This window comes from Giraffa tippelskirchi, chromosome 13 (assembly GCF_054371585.1).
Source record: "Giraffa tippelskirchi isolate mGirTip1 chromosome 13, T2T-mGirTip1v1.2.pri, whole genome shotgun sequence".
Classification (NCBI taxonomy): domain Eukaryota; kingdom Metazoa; phylum Chordata; class Mammalia; order Artiodactyla; family Giraffidae; genus Giraffa; species Giraffa tippelskirchi.
Window position 1 is genome coordinate 3,313,746 of NC_137287.1, and position 13,380 is coordinate 3,327,125.

The 13,380-nt window shown below is 56.2% G+C and overlaps 1 protein-coding gene and 1 long non-coding RNA gene across 6 annotated transcripts in view; one reads left to right on the forward strand and one right to left on the reverse strand.

Annotated features, from left to right (window-relative positions):
• Nucleotides 1-13,380, reverse strand: part of TNRC18 (trinucleotide repeat containing 18) — an 80,036-nt gene that overhangs the window by 19,161 nt on the left and 47,495 nt on the right. For all 5 annotated transcript variants that reach the window (XM_081552743.1, XM_081552742.1, XM_081552739.1 and 2 more), the window contains 4 exons: nt 12,975-13,146; nt 11,114-11,474; nt 7,688-7,963; nt 3,113-3,355 (listed from right to left, as the gene is read on the reverse strand). In XM_081552743.1, the coding sequence (XP_081408869.1) occupies nt 3,113-3,355; nt 7,688-7,963; nt 11,114-11,474; nt 12,975-13,146 (1,052 nt within the window). The remainder of the gene's footprint in view (nt 1-3,112; nt 3,356-7,687; nt 7,964-11,113; nt 11,475-12,974; nt 13,147-13,380) is intronic.
• On the forward strand, nt 10,989-12,561 carry LOC145531117 (uncharacterized). Its single transcript, XR_014072198.1, has 3 exons — nt 10,989-11,114; nt 12,147-12,291; nt 12,424-12,561. It is a non-coding gene; the product is annotated as an uncharacterized LOC145531117 (long non-coding RNA).

A 13,380-nucleotide genomic window follows, 5' to 3' on the forward strand; every position in this document is an offset into this window, starting at 1 on the left:
AAAGAATCTACCTGCCGAGCAGGGGACTTGGGTTCAAGGAATAGATCCTGGGTCAGGAAGATACCCTGGAGAAGGAAGTGGGAACCCACTCCAGTATTCTTGTTTGGGAAATTCCGTGGACAGAGGAGCCTGGTGGGCTACAGTCTATGGGGTCGTAAGGAGTTGGACACGACTGAGCGACTAAACGACAACATCATACTTAAGGTAAAAGTATGAATGGTTTCTCACAAAGGTATCCATGGGGCAGGGAGGACAGGAGAAAAAACAAAGATATCTATCCTCACTACGTCTGCTCAGCATCGCACGCAAGATCCTAGCCAGAGCAACTAGGCAAGGAAAATGAAGGGAATATACATTGGAGAGGAAAACATAAAACTGCCTCTATTTTTAGGTGACATGATCTTACATATAGAAAATCCTAAGGAATCCACTAAAAAAAAATTATTAGAGCAAATGAGTTTAGCAAGGATGCAAGATATAAGATCAATTTACAAAAATCAGTTGCATTTCTATACGTTAGCAGCAAACACTCCAAAAATGAACAGAATACCACTTATAATAGCATCCAAAAGGACTTTCCTGGTGGTAGAGTGGATAAGAATCTGCCAAACACTTTCCTATATACCAGCAATGAACAAGTGGGAATCTGAAATTTAAAACATGGTGTTACTTACACTAACAATCTCCAAAATGAAGTTAAATTTAACAAAATATGTAAAAGATCCATATGAGGAAAACTATAAAAAAAAAATCTGATAAAAGAAATCAAAGAAGATATTCCATTGTCACGGACAGGAAGAACTAATACTGTCAAGGTGTCACTTCTTCCCAAATTGATCTATGGATTCAGTGTAATAAACCCAAAATTGCGGCAAGTTATTTTCTAATAGCAATTCTAAAGTTTGTATATTGAGGCAAAAGGCCCAGAACAGCCAACTCAATATTTAAAGATAAGAACAAAGTCAGAGGACTGAAGGTAGCTCATTTCAAGACTTACTGTAAAGGTGGAATAATCAAGACAGGGAGATATTGGCAAAAGAACAAACAGGTCAATGGGACAGAATACAGAGCCCAGAAATAGACTACCATAAAAACTCTCACGTGATGTTTCACAAAGGAATAAAGGCAATACAATGGAAAAAGAGAGAATCTTTTCAACAAACGGTGCTGGAGCCAGTGGACATCCACATGCAAAAAAAACAGAACCTGGACACAGACCTTACACCCTTCACAAAAATTAATTCATGGTAGACCACAGGCCTAAACTTAAACTGCAAAAATACAAGATTTCTAGACGATGATGTAGGAGAAAATCTAGATGACCTTTGGTATGGCAATAAATTTTTAGATACAAAACCAGAGGCACAATCCATTAAAAAAGAGAGAGAGAGAACTGATAAGCGGGACTTCAGTAAAATTAAAATTTTCGCTTTGTGAAAGGTACTGTCAAGAGAATGAAAAGATGAGCCCTAGGAGAAAATATTTGCAAAAGACATATCTGACTGTTATCTGAAATACAAAAGGAACCCTTAAAACTCAGCATTAAGACTTAAATTAAATAACCTAATTTAAGAATGGGACAAAAACCTTAACAGACACTTTACCAAAGAAGATATGCAGATAGAAAATAAGCATATGAAGATATGCTCTACAGCATATCATTAGGAAAATGCAAATTAAAACAATGAGAATGTCCAGAATCCGAAACACTAACACCAAACACTGGTGAGGATGCTGAGCAACAGGAACTCGCATTCACTGCTGGCGGGATTGCAAAACGGTACAGTTAACTTCGAAAGACAGTCTGGCAGTTTCTTAAAAAACTAAGCGTGATCTTAACATATGCATATAATCCAGTGATCACACTCCTTGGTATTTACCCAAAGGAGCTGAAAACACGTCCAGACAAAAACCTGCACACAGAAGTTTAGAGAAGCTTCAGTGAAAACCGCCAGGACTAGGATGCCACCCAGATGTCCTTTGAAGCCCTTGAGCGGGTGAATGAAGAAACAAACTGGTCCGTCCTGACAATGGAATGTTACTCAGCATAGAAAGCACTGGGCCGTCCAGCCCTGAAAAGACGTGGTCCCGGGAGGGTGGTGCGAGCCACTGGGAATGGGCTCTGGAGCGCATGAAGTTGGGGCAGCTGGGGGAGGCCGGGGGGGGGCGGGGGGGCAGGGTACCGAGCAGGGTCCATTTCCTGGGCCGCAGCCCCTGCCAGGGGGGCCTCACGTGTACCACCAAGGCTCAGAAAAGGGCAAGGGGCGCTCAAGCCCAAACACACGTGGAGCCATCTCGGTTTCAAACACCAACCCCCGGTGAAGGTGAGCTGGGTCCACGTGGGGCAAGTGGCCCCGTGAGAATCGGAGTGAGCCCAGGAGATGGTCCCAAGGTGTCTATCCCAAGAAGGCAGAGATAAGACTGGAGATGCAGAAAAAGGAGGGACGTGGGGCCAGGACACGGCTGGGCCTCCTGCCCGAGTGTTGCTGCCTGCTGTCTCTGTCTGCCCATCCGGGCAGCGGGATGGTAAGCCAGCACCTGGCCACCCCCATTAATGACCTCCGCTGGGTTGCAACCCCAGGCCCACGAAATCTGCTCTCTCTGGGCCAACGCATCTCACTGAATAAACCACCCCCCTCTAACTGCCCTAAGTGTAAAGAGCGTCCCCTTCTTCCAGAGCTTTGTGCAGCCTGTTGCTTCCACCGGCACCTCGATTTCTCCTACATCGCCTTAGCCAGCTCCCATTTTTCTCTCCTGGCTCAGCCTACGTGTTGCCAACCTGCACTGGTCTCCCTCACTCCCGGGCTGGGTGAGAGGCCTCCTGTGGGCTCCCATAGCCCCCAGGGTGCAGATCTAAGGCCTCTGCAGACCCCAGAGCTGCCTGACACTGGGCGCCTGAGGTCCTGTTTGCTGGAGTGTCAACAGTGAAGGTCACTGCACAGCTCTGGAGACCCCTCTCCGTGGAGCGGCAGGCCGGGGGGCCCCCATCACTGGGGCCGTCCGCCCAGGCCAGGCCCCGGAGGTAGAGTTCCCGTCCTTCTCCCTTCTCTGAACCCCGCCTGCAGGCTGGGCAGTGGGACCTGCCGCCCTGCAGCCCACTGCTGGGACTCACCCATCAGGCTCTGCCGCTCTTCCTTCTTGCGGGCCTTCTGCTTGGCCTCCAGCTGCACCACGGACAGGGACGGCCCCACGGTGGGGCTGGGCAGGGCGCTGGCTGCGAAGCGCGCCAGCAGGCCCAGCCCGCTCTCCTCCAGGCCCGGCGACAGGGCCCGCTCCCGGGCCCCCAGCCTATAGCCGCCAGCCGCCTCATCCTCCTCCAGCTCATCGTCCTCGTCCTCCTCCTCGGAGCTCTCATCTGGCGTGCAGAAAACAGGGCGCGAGTCAGAGCCTTGGCCCGGGCCGGCGCCGCCCCCCGCCGCCCCCCACGCGGCCGCAGCGCCAGCAAGGGGGGGCCGCGGCTCCAGCCCGGCTCCTGACTCCTCACCAGCCCACGCGCCTCCCCCGCCCCCCCGCCCCCGGCCATCAAAGCGAGCCCAAGACCTGGGCATCCTGGGCAGCCCAGAGGTGGGCAGCGGCTTTGGGAGTCCAGTGTTTCTGCAGGGGAGCACCGACATGCACCTGTGCTGTGGGGAAGGGGACGGACACACGGACGAGGACTGGAGACAGCGCTCTCCACGGTCTCACACGCACACACGCGCACACACAGCCCGACACACAACATGAAAGCTGGGGGAGGAGGCGGGAGGAGGAAGGGGGAGGCAAGGCCGGGGCAGGGGGCGGAGGGCCCTGCGGGCGCAGGCCAGGGCTCTGGACACAGGCCCTGGGGTGTGTGGGGGGCAGGGGGCAGTCTTGCCCATGGGGGGCCTGGGGGTTGGCTGGCAGCAGGAGAAGGTGGAGTTTGGTCTCATCTTGGAGTGGGCGGGGGGCTCCCAGGATGGCAACCCTCAACAGGCTCTGGGGTCCACAGCTGAGGCCCAACACCCGGGGGAAGCCTGGGGCAGGTGCACAGCCCTCCCTGGGCTGCTGTTCCCTTATCTGTGAGAATCTCAGCTCAGCTCAGCCAAGGGAGCCACAAGCCGGCTACACCTCCCGGGCCAGGAAGCGGGAAGGGAGCAGCCGGGCAGGTCGGCCCACTCTGCTCTGCACGGTCAGGTGCTCAGGCAGCAGAGCAGGACTTGAACCCGGGGCTGGCAGCTCATCACCCACGGTCTAGTGGAAAAGAGACTCTCAGGGAGCCCCAGCCTGTCTTGCTGGTTGGTGAGACAGAAACCTGCTTCCCCCCAAGAACTGGCCCTGCAGCCCGGAGCCCAGCTCGGACCATGGGCACAAAGAAGGGGCGGGCAGTGGGGCTGGAGGCCGCAACAAGGAAGGTGACCTTCCGTGCACGTGAATTAAGTCCTCCGCCAAAAAGAGAGACGGCCTGGAGGTACAGGCCAGCTTCCCTGCCATTCTCGGGAAACAGCTCAGCTGACCCCACCAGGGTGGTAGGTGGGAGGGTGCCCGGCCTGTCTGCCTGCGAGGTGCTGTGGCCAAGGAGGTGCCTGTCTGCCCAGAGGCGCTGGGAGCCTGAAGGGGACTCACCAACAAGAGGAGGAAGGAGGACTATGAGCTACCACCTCTTTGCACTGACTGGGGGCCGGGAGTTTGGGTCCGGGCGCCAGCGAGCCCTAGACGGTAGCCAACTCCACATTCTCCTGCCAATGCCCCCACGCCACCTGCTTGCTGCACCGCAGTGAGCAGCCCAAAGAGGCAGCCCCAGGGGTGCGGGGGGGCGGGGGTTCTAGTCTGCCTGTCCCAGCCGAGGGAGCCCTCGGTGAGGGAGGCGGACGAGAGCTCGAGGAAGACCCAGAAGGGGCTGAGAGAGGAAGGAGGCAGAGAGGGAGGAGGGCTGTTAGGAGGGGTGAGCGGACGGAGACCCGGCTCCCTGAGCGATGGGTGCAGCGGGATGGAGGCCGGCAGGGCGGGCAGGCGGCAGGCAGGCAGTGCACACTTGCGATCCATTCACATTGCGGACGTCACATGGTTCTGTCTCCGCCCAGTGGGCCACAGCGGCAAAGCAGGCTAAGTGTAGGCAGACTTTTGGCAGCGCCTGGGTCCCCCGCTTCGGGCAGGCCCCCCCCCCCCTTGGGGCTGGCCAATCTGAGCAGGGTGGCAGGCAGGGGGCTGGCTGGGCTGGGGGGGCATAGGGTGGGACGTGGGGCTGCTCAGGTGTGGAAACTCGGGCTCTCTCTCCCACCCAGGATTCTCTGTCTGGCTCTGGGTTTCTGGATGTCTGGAATGTCTGCATTGGATCCCAGAAAGCCAAGAGTGGCCCAAACCCGGCACCGCAAGATGGAAGAATGTTTGGAAATGAGAAGCCAAAAAAAGGCGTGTCTCCCACAAAATACGTGCTGACGGGGTCACCCTGGTCTCCTGAGACCCTTCCCCACCTTCTGCTCCCATGAGCCTGCGGGCCCTCCCTGGCTTCCTCCCGTGGTGGCCTGGTGGCCGGTCTGAGCAGACCAGAGCGCAAGGGGGTAGGAGGAGCTGAGAGAGGGGAGGTGTCTCAGGACCAAGGAAGCCTTTCTGGAGTTGTCCACACCTGAGGCTGAGAGAGCTTGCCAAGGGCAGGGGGAGGAAAAAGTCCCAACAAAGAAACCCGAGGAAATGCAGAAAAAACTTTTTTTTTTTCAGAGAAAAAAAAACTGTTGGGTCAATACATGGGAGTTGGCTCTTGTCACTTGGTTTTTCAAAACCCGATCCTTAAATGCCAAAGTGATCCGCTGCTGCCATAGCCGATGGGGGCAAACCCCGAGGGGGGGTGGGGTGCAGAGGGGACACAGAGAAAGGGGTTGTGCCTACCTACGGAGCAACGAGCCCGGCTCGAACCCAAGCTCAGTGACCCGCTGCGCGTCTGCCCTACTCCCAGCCTTCGCTGTGCGTCCAGAGTGCAGCGTGAGAGCAAATGCGAGAGACCAAAACAGACATTCAAAGCGTCATGGGGAGGGGTCAAGGGTGAAGGTATGGCCAAGCTGCTGGGGGGAGAAAGCAGACACACCAGAAAAGCCAAGCCAGTTAGGTTTTAGTACCAGGCGTCAGTAAGGCCCTATTACCCAAATATCCCTTTCGAGACCTGACAAGCGGTCTGGGTGCAGCGGGGACCCGCCTGCCCCCTGCGTGGGCTCTGTCTGTGCTGAGTCTGGCCCTGGTGTGTGGGCCCCTGGCTACCAGATCTGGGATGATGCCTGCTTCTCTACAGGGTCTGGGCTAGAGTAGGAGAGCTCCAAACCTTGGAAGCTGGAACTCTGGCCTCTGACGGGGAGGAGGCGTGGGGACCCCGCCCCGGGGAGGCCAGAGGGGAATGGGGCACCAGCCAGACGTGTCCAGAGGCCCGGGCTACAGAGGCCTCACAAGGCGAGGCCAGCGGGAGACCTAGTGGCCGGGGCTGCACTCGCTCAGGTGTGGCGGCCGCACGGGGGGGACTGAGCCCTGAGGCCCCGGCTTCATCCTCTCCTGATCATCTCCCATTTCAGGGCATCAGGATGCAAGCTCGGACCCCTGGGGTGCTGCGACCCCCCCCCCAGCTCTGGGGCCCCTGAAAGGGGTCCGCCCTGAAGCAAACCCTAAACCAGGGTGGAAAGCGTCACCCCCACCCCAGGACATCTGGGAGTGGAGGTCCTGGAAGACTGAGACAAGTCAGTCTACCAAGGAGCTCACAGGGGTCCCTGAAATCAATCCTCTCTGCCTAAGTGAGGCGGGGGGCAGACCAGCCTGGGACTCCTGGGACTCCTCTGAGCTCTGCCCTTAACACGGCAATGAAGCCTCTGGATTTCACAACAAAACTCGGGGACGCAGAGTGGTCTTGACCCTGCACTGCCTACACGCCCTTCAAAGCAGAAACATGTGTTAGAAAATGAATGTTTGCAAGTATTTTTTAACCACTGTTGCATAAGAAGCTTTAAGAAAACAAAAGACAAACAAGCAGCTTAAAAAAAAAAAAATGATGAAGCTTGAGTTGAAAGCAGTTTACTTTAAACCTGGAAAATGAAAGGCATGCCAACAGCTACCAGGGATATTTGAATAATAGAGAGAGCGAAGACTGCGTTATTCCATCTACCCCTGGGGGGGGTTGGGGGGAGGGGGAGGGAGGAGGGGGGAGGGGGGAACAAATGAGGGAAGCGGCAACCTAGTGGTCCGGTCAGGACACAGCAAGAGAGACAAGGCACACGGGTTTAGTTAAAAATGAACTCGGTATGTTTAATAAAGCTTGGTATTACCAAAATCGCGGTACAAACATCAAGTCACACGCCCACACGACAGAATTCCATTTACAAACTGTCCCCTGGGAGGCCTCCGCGGCCACGCCAGGAGGACCCACCCAGGCCTGCGGTCCAGGGGGCGAGGAGGCCAGGGGAGGGGGGCAGGCGGAGGGGGGAGGGGGGAGGAAGACTAAAAACAGTCCATGTAAAAGCTCAAAAAGAGCCAGCCAATGGTATTATCACAATGATACAGGTACAAATAAAAACAAAAATAAAAGGACTCGGGCTGATACAGCAGGCTACGCTGCCAAGAACCAGACGGCCGCCCTGGCCGGGCCATCCCGGGCGGCTCCCGGCCGCCCTCCCTGCGCTCGCGCTCCGCTCTCGCTCTCGCACTCACTCGCTCGATAGGAAACACGGAAGGTTATTTTGTGTTTGGAGCTAGTAACCTTGGTCAAACGAGTCCTCCGAGGAATCGCTGAAGGAGGAACGGGGCTCGGCCTCTTGAAGCAGCAAACAAAACGGCTGCTTCCTGCCGGCGGCAGGCTTGGGCCGCAGAGTCCGGGCGCCCGCCAGGCCCCTCTTGGTCAGCTTGGGGCCGCCGGCCGGCTTGCTGCTCTTCGCCACCATGCCGCACAGGAGGGAAGGTGTCAGTTTGGAGCTGGAGGGGCCCTGGGCAGCCCACTCGTCCTTCAGGAATTCCTCCTCTTCCTCTGAATCCGTATCTGCAGTCAAAGTAGTTTTTAATAAAGATAAGTCACAGAGCCGGGGGAGGGAGGGGGCTGGGGTCTCTTCCATTAGCCTCGGCGCCTTTGAGGACACTGCCACGTGCCAGAACCGAGGTCCAAACGCCCACCGGCCGTGGAACCGGTAGAGTTCCACCACCTGGCGCTCTCCTCCCCATCCGGGCCTCATCTCTCACCTGGGAGGCCTCTGAGCCGCAGGCCCCACAAAACCCATCTTGCATGGTTTGGACCCAGGCCCTGGCTAGGCCACTGCTGCCAGCACCACCCACCACACAGCCACAGGGCGAACAGTCTTTCCCGGCCCCGCAGGAGGCGGGAGCCCCACTCTCAGGCAGGTCTCTGCCCTGCGTGGGGAGGTCACTGCCAAGTCCAGTCCACCCCACGGGACTCCAGCCAGCCCACAGGCTCCCTGTGGGGAGGTAAGCAGCCTAAGAGGGGAAGGACTCAGGTAAAGGCCCTCCTTTCCCAGAACACCAGCTCCCAGTGATATGCAGGGTGAGCGTGTAAAGACTCACAACCCAGCCTCCTGCTCGGCAATGTCAGGACAGTGGCGTCTGACAAATGATACTGCGGTTCCCAGTTCTACCCCGTTTCTTTTCCTATCAGAGCTGGGTTACCGGCACGCTGGTTCTGGCCTCCCACAAGCTTTCAGCCTTGGAGCTGCATGAGGCTTTGGGGAGGGGGCTGTCAAGTGGGCACAGCTCTGGCCTCTTCCAATCCCTCCCCAGGCAGACACACACCACTTTGGTCTGTTTTACATAAGAGGCTGGTGAGCAAGACTCCATCAGACGGAAAGGCTCTGCAGCCAAAGGCTGTAATCCCTTCATTTCATCAAATCCGTTCCAAACACAGGGAGTGTTAATGAACACAGCCGCCCTCCCCAAGATCAAGAGAAGGAGTGAAAATGTGTGTGCGCACGTGTGAGTGTGTGCTAGGGGGGCAGGGGGTCCTCTGGGTGCTTCCTCCAACATTTATGCTTTCCACTCTCAACACCCAACTGCAGGGTGGTCTGGCAACTGTGGGTGGGACGAGGCCACGCCTCCGCCTGTCACCCAGCCACAGCTCTCCCTCCCGTGCGCTCCATCCTGTCCTTCTTGAAGCCACTTGCCGTGCTGGACAAGTCTGTGCATGACAACGACCAACTTGGCTTCCCACCAGAACCCACCAAGCCAGACACCGGATCCCTACAACCCACAGTGAAAACGCAGGAGGGCGACGTTCTCTCTGCCCATCTCCTGCCAGTACAGCATCTCAAGGCTAGGAAACACCGTGGCCTCTTCGGGACCCTGCGTGCACGCATTTACGGGAAAGGTAGAAAAACTAATGTGAAAAACAGAAGAGATGCACTCTCTCCACAGCCAACAGCACATTGTAGCCACCAGCTAACTGCAGACAAGGCTTTTGACCACCCTGTGGCAGCATTAACCCACTTCTCAACTGAACAGTGCAGTTTTAGACAAGAGCGTAACAGAGATAAGCAATCTGAACCCTGCTTTGCGTGCATACACACATCTGCCACAGTGGACTTGGCAGCTTAGAGCCCCCCCCCAACCCCGCAAAGACCTCAGCTTATCTCTGGACTCTAGCCTGAACCCCACCTCATCCCTCTATAAGTGGGGAGAGCAGAGGATCCTTCCGCCACCAGCCAGGCCACATCCACTGAAATATCAAAGGAAAAGCAATCCCTGCTCTCTCTGTGATATTCCAAAACAAGCAAAGGAAAGCCCTTCCGTTCTTCTGTGGAGCTACAAATCTCTAGAACTGGCGCGCAGCAGCCAGGGGCCTGGGCAGTGCTGCTCAGCTCACACCCAACTGAATCTGAGGAGTTCCAGCCACCAATCCCACCCAGGGGACATAAGGCACAAAAGCAGATCCTCGCCCCCACACCCATTTGAGCATCAAGGCTGGAGACCCAGAGCAACCAAAACCAGGAACGTTAAAATCCAAAGACACCAGCAGCAGCTTCGTCTGGTGCCAGGTGCCTTCTCCCAGTTGTTCACCCACACAGCGAGCTCACTCAGGGCTCTCGACAGCGCTCGGGGGCAGGCCATGGTATCTTAACTCCATAGAGACTTTCTTTCCTTAAGAACACACACCATGTCTTGCCCTTAACCCCATGAACTAAGCAGAGCTGATCAAAGGCCCAGTCACACAGATGCATGCAGTCACCAAAGAGAAAGCTTTCTACCCAAGTCGCGGCCTGGGGTCCCCCTCGAAGAAACCAGCGGACAGATGCCAGGAGGCAAACAGCCCCTCTCCGGCCTTGCTGCGGCGGCCACAGCCCTTGGCACCCACCCATCCTGGGCATTACGCGTTCCGCCCGCAAGTACTTACTGAGCACCTATTAGGTGCCGGGCGGCGGGCTCTGGGCCAGCGGACGGGCGTCAGGGGTGGAGGTGGGGACAAGGCCGTCCGGGCTCTGGCAACCCACGCTCCCCCAGTTCCCAGACAAGAAGCACCAAGGCCGCCGGCTCCGGGTAAATTCGGTCCCTCAGTGCCACCAGCTATTACGTTTCAAGGGCCCGAAAGCCGCATGGGGCTGGCAGCTGCCGTCCGGGCAGCAAACAGGCTGCGCCCATCGTGATGGGCCATCCCGCGCCGCTGCATCTGACAGGTTGGGCCCTGCCTCAGCATCTATCCTCGGAAACAAACCGGGTAACCACGTGGAGGGCCGTCGCAAAGACAACGGGAAAGGCCGCCCTGGCGTGCGCTCCATAGACGCTTTCCTCACCAACACGGCGCTCGAGGACCGGCAGCCGCCTGAGGGCGGGAGCGACCTGGCCAGCTCTATGGTTTTCACGAGCAACCGCTCTGGGCTGAGCAACCGCCAACTCTGTAGCACAAGGCCTGAACCACACCGACGGCCTCAGCGCTGGGCAACGGAAACCGGGTATGGGAGGGACGGCGGACTTCCGCTCCCACCCGCCCGCCAATCACGAGCGCCCACCAATCACAGGTGGCCGCCCAAAGAACAGCGCCCATTATCACAACCACTTCCGTTTCCGGCCTGGTACCCGCTCCAAAGCAGAAAAGAGACCATCACCAGAGACCGTCCAGCTTTCGAGGCCGAAAGAGGAGGGAAGGAAAGGGAGGAAGAGCAGCCCTGAGGCGGCGCGGCCCATTACTTACTGTAGGAGTAACTGCTCACTTCCGAGGCGAAGGGGGAGTGGGTCGACTTGGGCTGGCCTCTGGCCTTGAACCCCACCTCCATCTTCCTGGCTTTGGCGGCCCTTTTGTGTTTACCTTCTCGCGAGGCTTTCAGAGACAGGCTGAGGCCTTTGGCCAACGCCTTCCTGTCCTTGCCCAGCAGGCTGTCGTAGGGCGTCAAGTACCTGCCGCAGCCTCCGCTCGCTTTTGATTTCCCCCCAGAACCATCCGAGAACTTGAAGGGTGACTTCAACTTGTCCTGCTTTGTGAGGGAGAGGGCTTTGTCCAGCTTGCTTGCCAGCTGCTCCTGGTCGCTAGCCATCTTCTTCTTCTTAATCTTTAGCTAGAAAGGGAAGTTGGGAAGTCACGGGTTAAGACATTTGACACACACAGTGGGTCTCAGTGCATGAGCTCAGACAAACCCGGGCTCCTTCTCCCTGCCTCTGTGGCTTTCTGACACGTTGCTGAATTCCTCTTAGCCTCAGTTCCTCTACTCTGTAAAATGGGGGCGATTACACACAGGCAGCACTGGGTTGTGCTGAAGATGAACTGAGAAAAGGCATGTGAAGCACTTATTAAAGAGCTGTTACTGTGGTTACAGTTATCAGTGCCACCGGCTGGCTGTGGCGCTGTGCTTCCTAGGGGGGAGTGCCTAAAACAAACAGCGCTGCCGGGGAGCCAAGGGGGAGAAGGTGGCTGGATTAAGGGAGGAGGGATGAACCCAAAGATGGAAAACCTAGATCACAGGACAGCTGATCTGCTTATCTCAGCTGCCTAAAGCAGGTGATGAAGATGGCCTCACAGCCTAAACCAGGCCATCCAGCTAAGTGGGCTGAAGCTGCCAAGAAAATGCCTTGAGTGTGCCTTGGACGCCTGAAGCAGAAAGAATGATTAGAGATTTCACAGATAAATTCCTGCTTGCGCGTCTCCTGTCAGCTGGAGTCATTTGCTGTTGAAACGTGCAGCTTCAATGGCCCTCATTTGAACACTTCATCGCTATTTTCTCTCTAATCAGGTAACATTTCATAAGGAGAGAAAAAGTTGGGATATTGTCAATTAGACAAAAAGAGTGCCCTTCACGGTTCAAGAGTACAAAGGATGCTGACGTACAAACTACAAACTGGCTCTCTTCCCCTCCCCACGGACCCACTCTCCCCTATGTAAGTCCTTCTCTCTGATGCCTGAGTCAACTGTAACAGCCCCCTCCCAGAGCGTTTTTCCGGGAGGGACGACAAGGTATGTTAGTATTCAGCGATGAGGGCCTTCAAGTGGGTGATTTTAATGCTCTGCAGAAACAAGAAAATTCAAGGCATTGGCGCTCGCCCCTTTACCTCAAGAGAGTTCCCAGAGGAAATTACAATGGCATCAAGCCCTTGTTTCTTCAAACTCCAGAATGGTGAAGCTGCTCATTAAATAATTATACCATGAAACAACTGAGTAATTGCACTGTTGGGTGAAGAACTTGCAGTCTCTCCTCTGTGCTTCAGCAGAGGGTCATGGAGCACGCACAGAGGATAGGCTTTCAGCCTCAGCTCCACCTGGGGCTGTGTTACTTCGCCAGCTCTCTGACTTCCCCTGGGCCTTACTTTCCCGCTCTGCACAATGACCAAGATTGGAGGAGTGGCTCTGCCACTAAGGCAACCACCCTCAGCAAAAGGGTTTGTGCCCGGGTTACTATTCCATTTTATCCATAGCGATTCCACAGTTAATTTAGGAAAAGCGTATCCCAAAAGTGTTTGCACAACAGGACCAGGAGACCCACAAAGGGAGCGTGTGAGCCCCAGCAGCCCCTCCAGACCTTCTGCCCCAAGCTGACAGCACACCTGAAAGTGGGGCGACCAACCTGACTCATGAAGTCTGACGAGGCTTCGTGCTCGTCCCAAGGCTGGTTCCTCCCCCTGGCTTTCCCTGTTCCGCCGAGGGCGTCGTGGTCCTCCTCAGGCACTTTGTGTCTCTTCCTCATCCCCGCTCCCAGCTCGTAGTCGTCTGAGGTCAGCAGGGGCTTGCTGCTCAGCCTGAAACCCAGACGTGGAACCAGTCAGTGCCCCGGTCAGGCAGCATTCAGGGGCCGGGGTCACCCTCGTGGCCCTGAAGGGTGGGCTCTGGATGTTGAAGCACAGACTGATGGCAGACGAGTCTGAAGCACTGTGGTGCCAGCACTCTGGGACACTTGTGAAGGAGGCAGAATGAGCATTTAATGGGGAAAAAAAAGAACTTCTCGAAAGCAGTGTCTCTGCTGCCCCCTTTCT